General features: G+C 41.6%; 1 protein-coding gene across 2 annotated transcripts in view; it reads right to left on the reverse strand.

Moving 5' to 3' along the window:
• SOBP (sine oculis binding protein homolog) overlaps positions 1 to 15,964 on the reverse strand; it is a 165,735-nt gene that overhangs the window by 114,288 nt on the left and 35,483 nt on the right. For both annotated transcript variants that reach the window (XM_051855417.2, XM_051855416.2), the window contains exon 4: positions 11,506 to 11,657. In XM_051855417.2, the coding sequence (XP_051711377.1) occupies positions 11,506 to 11,657 (152 nt within the window). The remainder of the gene's footprint in view (positions 1 to 11,505; positions 11,658 to 15,964) is intronic.

The raw sequence follows: 15,964 nt of genomic DNA on the forward strand, positions 1-15,964 counted from the left end.
AACCTCTGCCAGGCCACTTACACTGATGACACTATAAATAGGGCTATCCTGGGGCCATTGCCTGCAGTGCCGGCATCCCAAGTGGGCACCAGTTCAAGTCCCAGCTGCTCCACTTCCGATCCAGCTCTCTGCTGTGGCCTGGGAAAGCAGTAGAAGATGGCCCAAGTCCTTGGGCCCCTGCGCCCTTGTGGGAGACCTGGAGGAGGCTTCTCTGGCTGTTGTGGCCAGTTGGGAATTTGGGAAGTTTACCAGCAGATGGAAGACCTCTCGCCCTCTCTCTCTGCCTCTCCTTCTCACTCTGTGTAGCTCTTACTTTTGAATAAATAAATAAATCTTGAAAAAAATAGGGCTATTTGCTTCTTGAAAAAAAAATAGGGCTATCTGCTACTTGAACTGCATCATTGTTCCTCTTCATAACTAGGGATATATATATGTAAGATTTAGCTGAGTTAACCACAATCTCTTTTACCTCAGTGCACTCTAATGTTCTATGGAGTCCAAAAAGAATAGAAGAGTACCTTAGTCCTGATACTAAAGCCGCCATTGTAATAATCATGTTTTTCTGAACAGCTTGTCTTGGATGGAAGCGGTAATTCATCTAAGCACACTTTAAGGAACGCTAACCACATTTTTACCTTCACTCCACACTAGGATTCCACATGACTGAAGTAGATAGGAATAACACATTTCATGCATAAAGAATTCATCTTCATACAACAATGTCATGAGATCACTTCTCTTTCTCTTGAGCAGACATCTCCAGGCACCTAACACCAGCCATCCCCCTAAGCCCTTCCCTCTTTTAACTTCCCAGATTTTCATTCTGCGGTCCATGGGCTTTGGAGGAAAATGAGCTCAACTCCAACTTCGGAGGGAAGCCCTGATTTGCCCAAGCTTATCAGAACATTCCATCAAGACAGTCCCTCATTCTGCATAAGCAGGTGATGTAAGCATAGGTAATGAGCATGAATTTCACACTTTTTCGGAATGCTAGAACACAGGCACTCTTTCTATTGGGTGTGAGCACACTGGGCTGGGGACAGACCCCCAACTACCCCACAGGAAAAAAAAAAGTCATTGTGACAGAACATTTAACCCATGCATCCTGGTTCCTTTCCTCTTAACACATCCCTTCCCTCCCAAAACTAAATTAGCTCAACACACTTTTGTTATTGGGAAATATTTCATGACTATTAATGAATAATTCAGCAAATAAGATATTTTAAGTTTTCTACTGCCAGACACACCCAAATTTGAAAGGAATACTGCAGCCTTCCTTACTCTCCAAATCCCCATTTGCATACAGGATCTTAAATGTGTTACTTCCTTAACAGAAGTCCAATCAACAATAAAAATCAGATCATATCACCCACACTGCTTCACAGCTGCCAATAGTTGCCACCACACTCAGAATAAAATCCAAGCTATCACCTTTCCGGTCTGCATGATCTGGCTCCTGACCACCTGGATCACTCAGTTCCAGACCCTCTGCCCTTCTTGCTACTGTTCAGAAATGCTAAGCCTGTTCTAGCCGTAGCACCTCTGTTTCTCTCTCACTCCTCATCCTCCCTAGGGCCCTCCCTACAAGTTCTTCACACAATGAGCTCTCACTTCCTTCTGTCTCTGTGTGTACATAACTTCCTCAAAGGTAACTGCCGTGATCAGCAGATATAAAAAAAAGTACCCCACCACTTGCCATCCTCTTATTCTGCTTTTTCTTCATAGTACTTATCACTACTTGAAATTATATTGGGGCCGGCACTGTGGCGCAGTGGGTTAATGCCCTGGCCTAAAGCGCAGGTATCCCATATGGGCGCCAGTTCAAGACCTGCCTGCTCCACTTCCAATCCAGCTCTCTGCTATGGCCTGGGAAAGCAGTAAGAAGATGGCCCAAGTCCTTGGGCCCCTGCACCTGCATGGGAGACCTGGAGGAGGCCCCTGGCTCCTAGCTTGGGATCAGCACGGTTCCGGCCGTTGCGGCCAATTGGGGAGTGAACCATTGGATGGAAGACCTCTCTCTCTCTCTCTCTCTCTCTCTCTCTCTGCTTCTCCTCTCTCTGTGTGTAACTCTGACTTCCAAATAAATAAATAAATCTTTTAAGAAAAAGAAATTATATTACATATATATTTTTAAGCTCATATACTACCTATCTCCCTCATTAGAATGTAACTCCCATTAAGGTAAGGACTGTTTGTCTTGCTCAATAACGTATGCACCAAACTTAAAACATGCCTGGCACATAAAAGGGGTTCAATCTATCTTTTCACTATATTGTTAAATGTATGTATAAAAAGGTCATCTGTTTGCTTTTTAGCTTAGATAAAAATAAAACCAGAAAAAAAAGAGAGAGAGAGAGACTCTTATCTTTTATCTCCTATTAGGTAAAATCCCCTTTTCTTTGACATCACAATTTATACTGACCCAATTTATGAAACATGCAATCCCTTCAGATAATCACAGAAAAATGTCAGGGTTTCAAACACTCCCTCTTAGGAGCAGGTGTTTGGCGCAGTGGTAAAGACACTCCCTGAGATGCCCACATCCAATATCTGAGTGTCTGGTTTAAGTTCAGCTCCACTTCCAGTTCCAGCGGACTGCTAATGGCACCCCCTGGGAGGCAGCAAGTGATAGTTCAAATACTTGAGTCCCTTCCACTAACATGGAAGACAGACTGAGTTCTGGGCTTCTGGCTTCAGCCGGACCCAGTCCCGGCTGTTGCAGGCACTTCCAGCAGAGGGAAGATCCCCGTCTCTGTCTGTTTCTCAAATAAAATGAAAAAATAAACAATTTTTAAAAGATTCCTCTTATAATAAAGTATTGGGTGTACAGTCATATCACTGCCCATCATACTATAAACAATTATTCTTTCAAAACAGATTATAAGATAGCGCTTATTGGATCCATATGGAAATCACCATTTTATTGTGGAATGTTTGGCAAAATGCCTGTGAAGGAGATTAGCAGGCACAACACCTTAAAATTCCTATGACCCATAGAGCTCCCAAAATACACTCACTAGGGCAGAATCCAGTTCTAACTGCCAATGAGCTAATCAAGAACATTAAGAAAAGTTAAAGTCTGTGTAGCAAAAATCTTTGATTTTTTTGTCACAAATTCCACTATTTCTATGGAAAAACAATCATTTCAAAGTCAAGGCAGCAGTTTTTCCATGGTCAAAAGTGGTTAAATACTTTTAAATACATTTCAACATATTTACAGAGGAATTCTCCCACATGCCTCCAAAGCTTGCTCATAAATCAGTATAATATTTCCAAAGCACATTTGGAAGTAAAACATTCATATCTACTAAGTACACTTTCCTCTATTCAAATATGAATTAGGCAGAAAATATTTTATCTTAATTTATAATAGGACTGGTTAACCCTTAACTAATAGCAAACTGATGAGAAATATTTTACCATGGAGGATTAATCAGGGCTCTCCAACTTTATCAATTTGACATTCTGAGGACTTAATCAGGGGATTTTATTCTCTTATTTGCTTTTCATCATGATGATGACTTACAAAGATATTACATGTTAGAATAAATATAATTCTTGAGCTTAATCTTGTCACTTTAAAGAAAAGCTATTTTAAACGATATACCATAGCTTAAAAATATTCCTCACAGAAGCAACACGGCTGAAGATTATGTCACCTCTGGGCCACATTCAGCCCCTGAACACTGAAAAAATATCAACAATGAAGCCTGGATCTGACCATCCGGCTGTTCGAAAGGAGACTGCACAGATTCTGGGAGGGTGTGATTCCTGGACACTGGCTTCCGTCCCTGGCCATTGATTATCTCCATCTTTGTTAAAGACTACAGGAGTTTCATTTAACTAGAGTGCTCCGTAAATTGCAGCACAGTTCAAGCATCTTTTATGGACTCATTAAACCATTGATCTGTCTTCTAGGGCTTGCACTAGTGTCCAGCTCTGGCGCAGAGCCCGTGTTCACAGAGAATGCAGTAGACTGATGTTTGCAACTTCCACAGGCAGTCTGTCAGCAGACATTAGATCCCACTGTATGCACAGCCACCCTAAGAGTGGACTGTAACACGGAGAATTTCCCATTCTCAGGCTGAACTGCTGAGGCAGAAACTAAGTGGCCATCTGCAGCAAGATTTTGTTGATTCCATCCTAATCTGTGTTCATAGGAATGAACAAAGAGCAAAGAGCTCAAGGAACAAAGAATAACACATGGCTTGCTCTGCTCACATGTTTGCTTCTGTATACAAAAATTACCTAGATGTCCTGAAGCGGAAGAAAAATAAAAATGACCACAGGCATGCCTATAGCTGAGATTTCCTGCATATGGCCCTCCAGTATACCAGGTTTCAGATCAGACATTGCAGACATGTATGAGGGAAATTCTGGACCCAATTTACTACCTTAGAATATCTCAAGACAAGCCACTTTTCCTCTGATGCATGCAGTTCTTTAGATACTTAACGAATTTAACAAAACATGTGAATCAATAGAGCATAACCACAATGCCAGGAAAATGCACAATTTTCCTCTCCTGGATTCTCTGGACAGCTCACCAAGAACTCTTAGAACCCTCTTCCTGCGCCGGCGCCACGGCTCACTAGGCTAATCCTCCGCCTTGCGGCGCCGGCACACCGGGTTCTAGTCCCGGTCGGGACGCCAGATTCTGTCCCAGTTGCCCCTCTTCCAGGCCAGCTCTCTGCTGTGGCCAGGGAGTGCAGTGGAGGATGGCCCAGGTGCTTGGGCCCTGCACCCCATGGGAGACCAGGAGAAGTACCTGGCTCCTGCCATCGGATCAGCGCTGTGTGCCGGCCGCAGCGCGCTGGCCACGGCGGCCATTGGAGGGTGAACCAACAGCAAAGGAAGACCTGTCTCTCTGTCTCTCTCACTGCCCACTCTGCCTGTCAAAAAAAAAAGAACCCTCTTCCTCCTCTGGTCTTTATTAATAAAGACTCCTGACACCTTCCTTTTAAAGTCAGCCACAAAGAGTAACTCTGCTGAATGCAGCTTACAGGGGGAGACGCACATCAAAAGACCCATGAGATAATCCTTTAAATGCTCAGTGTTCAGATAAACCTGAACGCTGTTAGCAGCAAGGTGAGAAACTTGGCAATGCAACTGACTGGATCAATAAGAAGAACGTACATTCCAAATAAATAGATCCTTCCCATTCATTTGTTTCACTGAACTGCCCACTGCCCAAACAGACAGTCGGACTATGAACTCCAAACACACACATTCATCACTCTGGAGCAGCAGTCACCAGAACACTGTGTGGCTGATGCAATCTGACACTGTGGTTAATGTTAAAAGGGAGCGTGCCTTTTAGATGGATTGGATAATTACCAGCAGTTCAGATGAGAAAAACTTGATTTAAGTGAACAGCATTAGCTATCACCAGCAAGATGGCCAGAGATTTACTGTGTCTGAAAATTAACATTGTAGCATTCATGTCAATAGCCCTGTGTATTGATTTCTAGGTGACTGGATTCAGATCTATGAAAGATTCCCCCTCTTCCTCCTTCTCATGGGAAAGAAATACTGAACACACATTGAGGCTTGAAGCTATTTAGAGTTTTGATCCTCCTTTCACATTTAATATAAAATAATATTATTCAGATTATTTCACTCCACAATCTCCCAAAATGTGGCCCATTAAGAACTAGAAGTGGGGAGGGCATTTGGCCTGGCAATTAAGACACCTGCAGCCCATACTGGAGCTCCTGTGTTCAATGCCTGGCTCTGTTCCTGACTCCAGCTTCCTGTTGGTGCAGACCCTGGAAGGCAGCAGTGACGGCTCAAATAACTCAGTTCCTGCCATGTGTGTGGGAGACCTGGATTGAGTTCCCAGCTCCTTGCTTCTGCCCCCAGCCTGAGGTCATCGAAGGCATTCGGGAAGTGAACCAGCACAGGGGAGCTCCTCTGTCTGTCTGTCTGTCTGTCTCTCTCTCTGCCTCTCAAATATGTAAATAAAAATGCTTTTAAAAATTAGTGGTGGTTGTTATGCCTTTCTTTCTGTACAAACCTACTTGCCCTATTCTATCTATCTATCTATCAGGTATGTCTTCGACTGGTGGTTTTCATCCTTTGGTAAGCATGAAAATCCCACTCCTCTTCCTGCACCTCTGATGGCTTCCTAGGGCGCTGTGTCCCACCCCACCTGGAGAACCTCTGCTATGGAACCCTCTCTGGCTGGTGGAACCCTCAGGGGCCTGCGTGTCACCTGACACTAACCCATACTCTGTATCCCGAGCCATAACCTTCCTGCTCCAGCCCCAGCCCGAATGGATTTCCCAAGGAAATGTTCTCCACCTTCTCTGCTATTGCCTTTCTTTTTTATTTTTATTTATTTATTTATTTATTTATTTATTTTTTGACAGGCAGAGTGGACAGTGAGAGACAGAGACAGAGAGAAAGGTCTTCCTTTGCCGTTGGTTCACCCTCCAATGGCCGCCGCGGCCAGCGCGCTGCAACCGGCGCACCGCGCTGATCCGAAGCCAGGAGCCAGGTACTAATCCTAGTCTCCCATGGGGTGCAGGGCCCAAGCACCTGGGCCATCCTCCACTGCCTTCTCGGGCCACAGCAGAGAGCTGGCCTGGAAGAGGGGCAACCGGGACAGAATCCGGCGCCCCGACCGGGACGAGAACCCGGTGTGCCGGCGCCACAAGGCGGAGGATTAGCCTAGTGAGCCGCGGCGCTGGCTGCTGTTGCCTTTCATAGGCTCTCATCTGCAGCAGCTCATCGATATTCCATCCCATGTTTCAAAATACGAGAGAACAAGAAAACAGCTTGGGTTTGTTGTTCTTTCCCCAGAGCTTCCTGAGGACACCCCTGTTTGCTGTAACCAAAAGGGAATTCAGTCATCAGCCTGGGAGGAGGTCACTCTCCTTGCAAGGCCATGGACAGGCCTGAAGCATGGTTCCAACAGACACCTCAGAACCAAGAAAATAATCCTGCAGGCCAAGGTGCAGGTAGACAGATCCAACAGGCTCACTGGCAACCGATACTAAACAAAGTTGAAGGCACAGGAAGAACCCTGGGGCTCCCTGGGAGCGTTTACTTGTAGACCAAAGGCAGTGGCAAGAAACTGGCCACAGTGAGTCTGTGGCCTGAGCCTCAGGTGGTCAGGGGACATTAACTGCGAGTAATTTCTTACTGTCCTTCTTTAAATCCTCATGAATGATAGTCATTTGACAAACCAAATCTTGCAGGTGTTTAAAAGACAAAAACATAGACAGGTCAATCATTAGATGAACACAATAACTGTCACATAATTTTATCCACTACCAGGTACTATAATTAAAGCCAAAACTGAGAAATCTATCCGAGGACATATTCAAGTTTAGTAAAAAGACTATGTAGTTTCTGTCTAAATAAAACTTAACTCCAAATAACTTGATACATGCTAGTTAGCACTGACTTCCTCCAAAAGAGATCTCTTCTATGAAAGGACCACTATGTATCCAGGGCTATAGTTTGGAAGTAAAAGAAATGCTTATTATGCAACAGTCTGCTTGTTGAAAATACATGAGATTATAATAATTGCTGAAAATCTTAATGGCATTATTTGCAAAAATTTTTTCTGTCTATATCTTTTATTTTTAATACATTCATATCCTTATTTCTTATCCACACAGGCCTACTGAAGAGCAGCGACATTACGACACTGAACAAGTATTTCTATTCTTGTTTCAAATTATTGGAAAACTAAAACAAGGAAGCACAACTTTGGTGATCTTAGGAACTTTTGTTTTTTACTAAACTATCAATGCTACCAATCCAAAAAGAACTCTTGAGACCTGATAAAAGCAAATAACCATCCTTTATACTGCCTATGTTGGCAGTTTGTCTGGAGTTTTGATTTTCTGCTTGGTTTGGGGATATTAGTTTAGATAGTAGGATATTTCCCACGCAAAAAGAAAAAAGATCAAACATAGGTCTTTTGAAAATGACCACTATTTGTGGTCTTGTTTGTTACTCTGTTTTTTAGGGGGATAATGATTTCAAGGCATTATTCCCTTAGGAAAGAATATTTTTAAGTGTCTTTCATCTTGCAAAGTAAAACTGGTATTAGCAAGTTGAACTAAATGTTTCTGCATCTCTTGTAAACCACTGAAGAGTCTGTAACTCTACAAGTCCTAGGTGAATCACCAGGCTAGAAATGTGTTCAAGTCCCTCCCTACTGTGGCCTCAAAAGGGGTCTGGGGAAAGAGCTCACTATTAGAACCCTGAGAAGTCTCCAGTGTCTCAAACAATGAATTTGACATCTCATCGTTCATCCAGTGCCCACAGACTACGTAAGTGTTTTTCTTACCCACTATTTCAAAAACATTTGAGCGAGCAACTGGGCCTTTTGGGGATAAGGATCCTATGAAATATTTTATGAATTAACACTACATGCTTCTCAGAGCCAACATCCTGAAATGTGTAAACTAGTAGTTAGATGCCGTAAGTGAACACAGCTGCGATTCACGGCCTCTCCCAGCAGTGTTTAGTGGAAGCATTTTGAAGAAAGGCTACATCCTGGTAGCCATCCAAACAACTCTTCGAATAAAATTCTAAATTCGGTTTTCAAATACAACCTACATGCCATCCTCCATTAACTTGCCTTCAATCTATCCCACCTTGCTTCGTGGTGCCAAGTTTTGTGAGAGATAAAGGTAGCACTTTTCAACCTACTTCATTAAACAGACACAGGGGCCCAAAGAAAAAGGAAGGTCAGAGAAGCAAATGAAATTTAAGGAGTCCATTTTCAGTGGGCCTTCATATTGAGACTTGGGCTATTTTTGTCCTGTTTTTAGCAGCAAATCAATTCCTGCATTTGTGGGGAGGAAAGCACACGGACCACAGCACAGCTGTTCCATTTACATTCACAAATGCAGGTGTTGCTCAGACACAAAACAGAGGTCAGCTGAAGACTGCTCCTAATTAGCTACCTCTTCTACTAGGACTTTTCTTTGTAAAGTTATGCATGCAATTCGAGTTCAACTTAGAGACCATTTTTAGATCCCAGCATGCTATCCAGCAAGAAACAGTCTGTTATTATAAGGCACAATTTACAGCATAGTTAATTCTACATGTTTTTGTTTTAAATCTACATTATACCTAAGACAAAATTCTAGTATCTACTCACATGATTCACTCTGTTTCCTATTCACTTCTCAATATTTAAAACTGCAGAATTTAGGCAGAAAAATCTGCAATGGGAGGGGAAGAATTTTGCCCTTTTTCTAAGATTAAGTCCACAATTTTTATAATGAGGACTAAGGACTGTGTTAAAAGATACAAGAAGCAGCTATTTACTGTTTTCTTCAGTAGGAAACATCCTGAGGCTTGTTAATGGCAGTTCTGAGGAATGGCAGGATGGAGACGGGTATCTAATACGACCCATTAGGAAACCCAAATCCTACATGAAATGACCACAAAGTCCTATCAGTTAACAGAAATGCAGCAGCTGTACATGTTTATTGTAATACAATATAATAGTGTCACCGAGATAATATTCATAAAATTAAAAAAAGAATCCAGCAGGTAATGAATTTCTCTATTAAAAAAAAAGAAGAAGAAGGTATAGCATGGCACAGCTTTAGAATACACAAATAAGGTGAAGACTGCAGAGAAGACAGGGATTGTATGCGCACTAATGAGCTCCTAGGTTCAGCCCACAAAGTCACTGCTAAACAGCACACCACTACAACTCCCAGATGTTGCAAAATGTTCAAAGACCTACCCCAATTGCTCCTGAGGGGGAGTGGAATATACCATTCCTCCTCCTACTGCTGAATTTACCTAATGTAAGTATTCCAAAAACTAATTCTTATGTTGGTTCCCAGTTATCTATTTTTCTAAAATACATGCTTCTGGAAGTTTAGAATCCATTTGACCTGAAATTTTATAATGATGCAAATACATATTTTGGACTATTTTTCCAAAGGGAATCGGGTGCCATTCTCCATAGGCACACTATAAAGTAAACTCTCTCTCCAAATGGAGCATGGGTCACCAGGTTTGTGACAAATCCATCTTGCTTGATTTTATTCACTACAAGCAAAGCCCATCAAGATTCAGACCCATAACCCTTCAGAATTATAGAAAGACAAAAAGCCCTGTTCTATAGCCATATTCTGGGATGGAATGCAAAGTATTTTGTTGTGGTAAGTAGGGCTTTGAAGAAGAAAGAGCTAGGCCCACTCCTGGGATTGTTACCCCAGTGCTCAACATTCAAAACAGGAGCCCCGGGGTCTTGGAGATCATTTTAATCCCTCTATATTAAAACAAAATGTGTCTCCCATGTGTCGTGCTTCCCACCCTCCTCCCCAGCCACTCTGGCCCCTCCCCAGGGCAAGTGAACTCGCCTGCTGAATGTCCCAAAAGAATTCCAAACAATTGCCTTACTTGCCTCTCTGTTCCAGTGAAGATTATGAGCCTAATTCTTAGAGACTGTTACTAAAACTCCACCTCGCTGAATCCTGCAGCCCAGTTCTTTCAACATTATGTTTCTTGGCAGAATGAATGTGGCCCAAATTTGCAGGGGATAATTTGCTGCAACAGTGCTTCTTGCAATGCAGTGAGCCCATGATCAGCATTTCAGGATTGCAAATACATTTTTTAAAAAAATAACTGTTTCCAGAAAAGGACATATTTTTTATATTGTCTTATGGAAATGCTTAGCAAAACATGGACGATTTTTATGGAATAAGGAAACTTAAGAGAACTAGCAATTGACTTCAATCCTTGGTGGCCAAATGCAACAGCTGATTAAAAATCAGTTATGTGTGTATGTGTATGTGAAATTACAAAATCATCATGCATCCCATTCCCATCAATTGGTGGCTACTGTTGTTCTAATCAGACAATTTCAGACTCAAAGGTAACTTCACAATATACAGAAACAAACTATAACTACAGCTATTCCTGTGTTTACCCACCATGCTTCTCACAAATGCGTGCTGTGTGAGCGATGTTGGTTCATGTGTTCATCATTTCACCTTTTCTCAATTATCAGTCAACTTTCCCGTAAGGTGTCCAGAGAGACTTGACATTTTTCTTGTCTAGAAAGTGTGGGTCAGATTTTGGAAAAAGCAAGAGCAGTCACCCCACAGGGAACAAGAATCAGAGTGAGTGGACTAAGAGCTTCCTGGCCATGCTTCCGTGGCTAGATTCTCGGCTCTTACAAGAAATCTCTACCACGTCTATTCCATGAACTCTAGACTGCGCGCTCTCCTGCTGGGAAGACACTGCAGACTAGGAGACCAGCTGTGACCCTGGTGTCCTCCTTAGATTCATTCACCCTCTCAGAGCTCAAACGCCAAGCCAAGAGAAACTGACGAACAGGTTACACATGAAAAGGGGAGTCTTTATTCCAAAAGGTTAGGCGTGACAGGGAAGAGAATGGACAAAACAGAGAGGAAAAACACACGGAAGTACAAGGTGCGCAGTGTTGACGGCTAGAAGCTAGGAGCACATGCGCACACGGCGGGGCAGGCGGCGGCCGCCTCTCCCAGGTGCTCTTACCTTGTTTCTCTTGAAGTAGGCTCGTCGGCACGCTGCAAAGCACTTCTCGCTGCAGAAGCTTTTCACCTCGCTTCCCATACTCAGGGAATAGCGCTTGATCCCCACTTTCTGGCACCAGGCACACATTATTTGTACATTTGACACATCATCTTCTATAATAAAAGTATAAGAAAAATGTTCATATCAGAAGCAAACATCCCTTCAAACTTAGACACACCCTGAGCCTGACGGTGTTTGCTATTTGTTTCCAGATCTCACCATATTCTGACCCAGTAGAACAGCCAGTTTTGGGGGGCAGTGGGACAGGGTTCATGGGGTTTTTTGTTTGTTTGTTTGTTTCTCTCTGTGTTGTTTTTGTTTGTTTGTTTGTTTGTTTGTTTTTTGATGGGGGGAAGGACTTCCCAAGTTTCCAAAACACGTTGACTTAAAAACCAGAGGATGACAACAGAGCCATGAAGGTTCTTGGGGCTTCTTAGCCTAGTAAAAGTGCTTAATCTGCCAAGTGAAACCAGCCCTATTAATAATGACACTTGCAAAATAAATGACCTGTTTCCTCAAACATTCTGCTGAAAACCTACAAGCTGTGCACTAGGTGGGATGATATGTAGGGTGTTAACCTATAGCTGTGATGCCCTCATGTGGAGCTTGACAGTCAGGGGCCTGGCCGCACCTTAGTGTGTTCCCTATCACTGTTAAAAGGTAGTGGCTGTTGTTCACTCTTGCAATGTGATGTTACCCAAATGACGTTTTTAGTCGAAAAGGGCAAGATGTGAGGGGCCGGGTCCTGGCAGTGGAAAGGGTGCCTGGCTCACAGAACAGTCTCCAATAAGACAGCCTTCCAGTGCTGCCGTCCTCAGGGAGATGCAGGCCCAGTGTACACTTTCCTCCTTGTGATATGGTTCCTGGCCTCTGGATGGAGGGAGGTAACAGGTGTCAGATCATTCTCAGCCTGAGGGTGGTCTTCCCAGCTCCTGGAGGAACTGTCACACCCATGTTAAGGGAACACTCAGAATGATTTTAGATAGAATGCAATTATTTCCAATATTTAAAATGCTGCATTGCTTTTCCTTTGTAGGAGAAGGAAAACAAATGCTAACACAATGAGCCCATGGTGTCACAAATATTACCGCTTAAAACAAGGCTTTCAAAGCAAGGCACTTAATAGAATGTATTCAGTAAAGAATGGTGCAGGTGGTAAGAAAGTATACCAAAATTTGTGATGTTGATATTCAAATAAATGAACTCTGGGAAACTCTGGGCTCTTTGGAGGAAAATAAAAGGAGACCTCAAGTAAAAGTCCAAGAAATATTTCCTTGCTGCCTTCTAGGACCTTTGGCTGTATCTTGAGTTTCCTCTGTCCTCCATTTGACAATGTGTGTGTGTATGTGTGGGAGAGAGACAGAGAGAGAGAGAAAGAGAGAGAGAGAGAGAGCAAGAGAGAGAGAGAGAGCGCACCACTATTGCACTATTGGCCACATCTCTTCTTTTATGGAAATTTTTTGGTACTAACTCAGACTTATGCACCAGACGTGAATTGTAATCACAAAATCCCCAACAAGCTCTGAAACAGTGTTGTCTGATTTCTGAATAAAATCCTCCAAAGACTAATTGCTAAGCAAGGCCTGGTCCATGAGTTGTTGACATATTCATGGTTCACAGAATCTGTCATGCAATCATTCCATTTCCAGGGAAAAGATTTGGTTTGAGGCAGTACGGTCATCAGCCTGCAAAATTAGAAGCAAACTAATTTGTAGTGCAGTGATACGGCTTTGTTCCCCTGAGTATCATCACTCAGCAACGTGCAGCATTTTATTTACCTTAATGGAATAAATATTGTCATTTTAATGACCTTTTCTATCTCACAAATTACACATTGTGATCTATTGTTAATTATCCAATGAAAAGACCTAAAAATGATCTTTGATGTTAGTCAAACATTTTTGATAGCAAAACTCTTTAAATGGAGTCACAATAAGAATTCAAGTGTCAATTACTGCATTTAATCATTTGTCATATTCAAAGAAAGTTTTTATTTATATTTTATATGGCTTCAAATACGGCTTCTGTCAAGACATTTTACATGGTTTGAAAAAATCAACAGAACTATACAATTTACCTTGGAATATGGAAGGGTTTCCTTCAGTTATATTAGAAATAACATATTTTAAAAATAATCAACCATCACTACTAAACTAACTAGCATTAATAGTTTCTATTTTTCCTAATCAGTAAGATGCTTTGAAATCATAAATTCCTGAAAAAGAAGACAATACAGCAGAACGCTCACGAATGGTCCTTGGCAATAAGCTTGAAATCTGTAAGGAAAAACATTTATGTGGAGAAATTATTTGGTCTCACATTTTAATGAGGAGATCCACTTCCCAAAAAGTCATTTGAGAACATGTATTATGTTCCCTTGTTATTTATTCCTTCAAATGGCCTGATTTGGGAAACAAAATATAAGATTTCTTAAGTCCTGGCTCTTTTTAATGAACTTAAACTGAGCTGAGAATGGGTGGCAGCAAAGCTATTGGAAGGCAAGCACCTGGCCTAGCCACCAGGGCCTGGCGTGGAGCAATGTAGCTTAGGGAAGAAGGCAGCTCCCGGGTCCTTCTCACACCTCGTTCCATCCTCACCAGACGGACCCACTGATTGCTTAAAGGGAGAAAGAATGCTTTCTTATATAATAGACCTACCAAATAAACAAAACAGTAGAATTTTAAAACAAATTATTTTTGTAAGCCATTCTTACTATAAAGTAACAGGATGAGAAGATGAGACAGAATAAATGTGCACTTTTGACCTGGAAGTTTGAAAACTCTTGAAAATGGTACCAGCATCTGTCTTGTTCAGATAAATGAGTATTCCCATCCATTTTTCACAAATTTTGTTTCACAAAGGCAATCACTTTGGAAAACTTCCCTCAGATTTCTCCTTTCTGTCATCAAACAGTTATCAACAGCTAATGATCCAAAGAAGAGTCTGATGGATAGGTTATTCCAAAAGCTCAAGAAAACATTTTAAGATATCTCAGGTATTCAAAGCTAAAAACGTCATCTATATCAATATTATATTTAAGAAACTAAAAGTGGACTGTAATTGTATAAATGAATTTCTCAGCCAAACTTGGCCCAAAATGCTGCTACCAGACGTGAGACAGTACCCCCATCCTAAACAGCATGGCTGTACTCCTGGAAAAGTGAACTCCCCCTAAGTGCTTAGATCCAAAGGGATCAGTTCATTTCAACCAGATCTCTTTTCATTTGAACCCTGGTAATTTCATGCATGCTTACAACAGCAAAGTAGAAGTCCCCAGTCCTTTAGCTTTGCCAGCTTGATCTGCTTTAAAAATTTATATTAAAGAAAAATATTTCTTTAAACTAGGGAAAGCCTGATTTCCTATCTTAATATTTAGGCTAAAGGTCTGTGCCATTACAAACTTGAGATTTTCTCAAAGAAGATTCACAAAATAGATTTTTATATTACTTTATCTTATGGTCATTAACCTGTGAATTTTTCATAATGAACAATGCAACAACAAACACAAGATGTTTACAGCATTAAATCACATCCCAAAGCATATAGTTTGCATAACATGATAAAATTTTCATATTATAATATCATATAAATATGCATCAGTCAAATATGCATGTTTCAATTAATCATGAAAAATTTACACCACCTCTTTAGGATTTAATTAGGCAGAATGTTTAGGGTATTTTCTTTCCAATCTAATGTTCAAAGAGCTACAGAACATTTTTTTCTACTTTACATCCCAGAAGGAAAAGTTCAGATTAATTACTCTAAGATGAAATCAAAATTGTATTTATTCACTATAGCACAGAGAACTGTGAGGTCAACCATTTCTGGAATACCATGCTGAAGCTGCTGGATAAATGGTCTTATCTGGTGACTTTTGAAAATAAAGATGACCACTGGTCAGTGATCTTCTTGGGACATTTGAACTGGCGCTGTAAACATATACACTGGCTTAACTGACCACATCCCAAGGAAAATTCGGAGGGCTTTACCCAACTCCAAGCAACTGAACAGTAGTTCAGATTTTAACTTTTCATGGGTGTTTACAAGACCGCGGAAGAATTCTGAAAGGACTTGCTGGTAATATTTATCTCCTCCAACAGCTCCCAGGATGCACACACCCAGACAATCACTTCAAAATCTGAATTCTATCTATGACAGGTTGCAAAGCATTCTGAGGAGACACCTTTGTGTTCCCCAAGCCTTAAAACAAAAGCACCTCAGGGCAAGCACTGTGAGTCTAGTTCATGGAACCACTTTACTAAGGACTGAATAAAGACCCAGCCTGGAAGGTGGGCAAGAAACCAGGGTTAAAGTTTGCTTTCTCAGCAGTTCTTCTGTAAAGAAAAAATTCCTTCTTGGAAGAGTTCAATTCCAAAAGACTATGGTGGTCCACGTTAAAAATCTCTACAGAATCTCC

This window comes from Oryctolagus cuniculus, chromosome 5, assembly GCF_964237555.1.
Source record: "Oryctolagus cuniculus chromosome 5, mOryCun1.1, whole genome shotgun sequence".
NCBI classification, from domain to species: Eukaryota; Metazoa; Chordata; class Mammalia; order Lagomorpha; family Leporidae; genus Oryctolagus; species Oryctolagus cuniculus.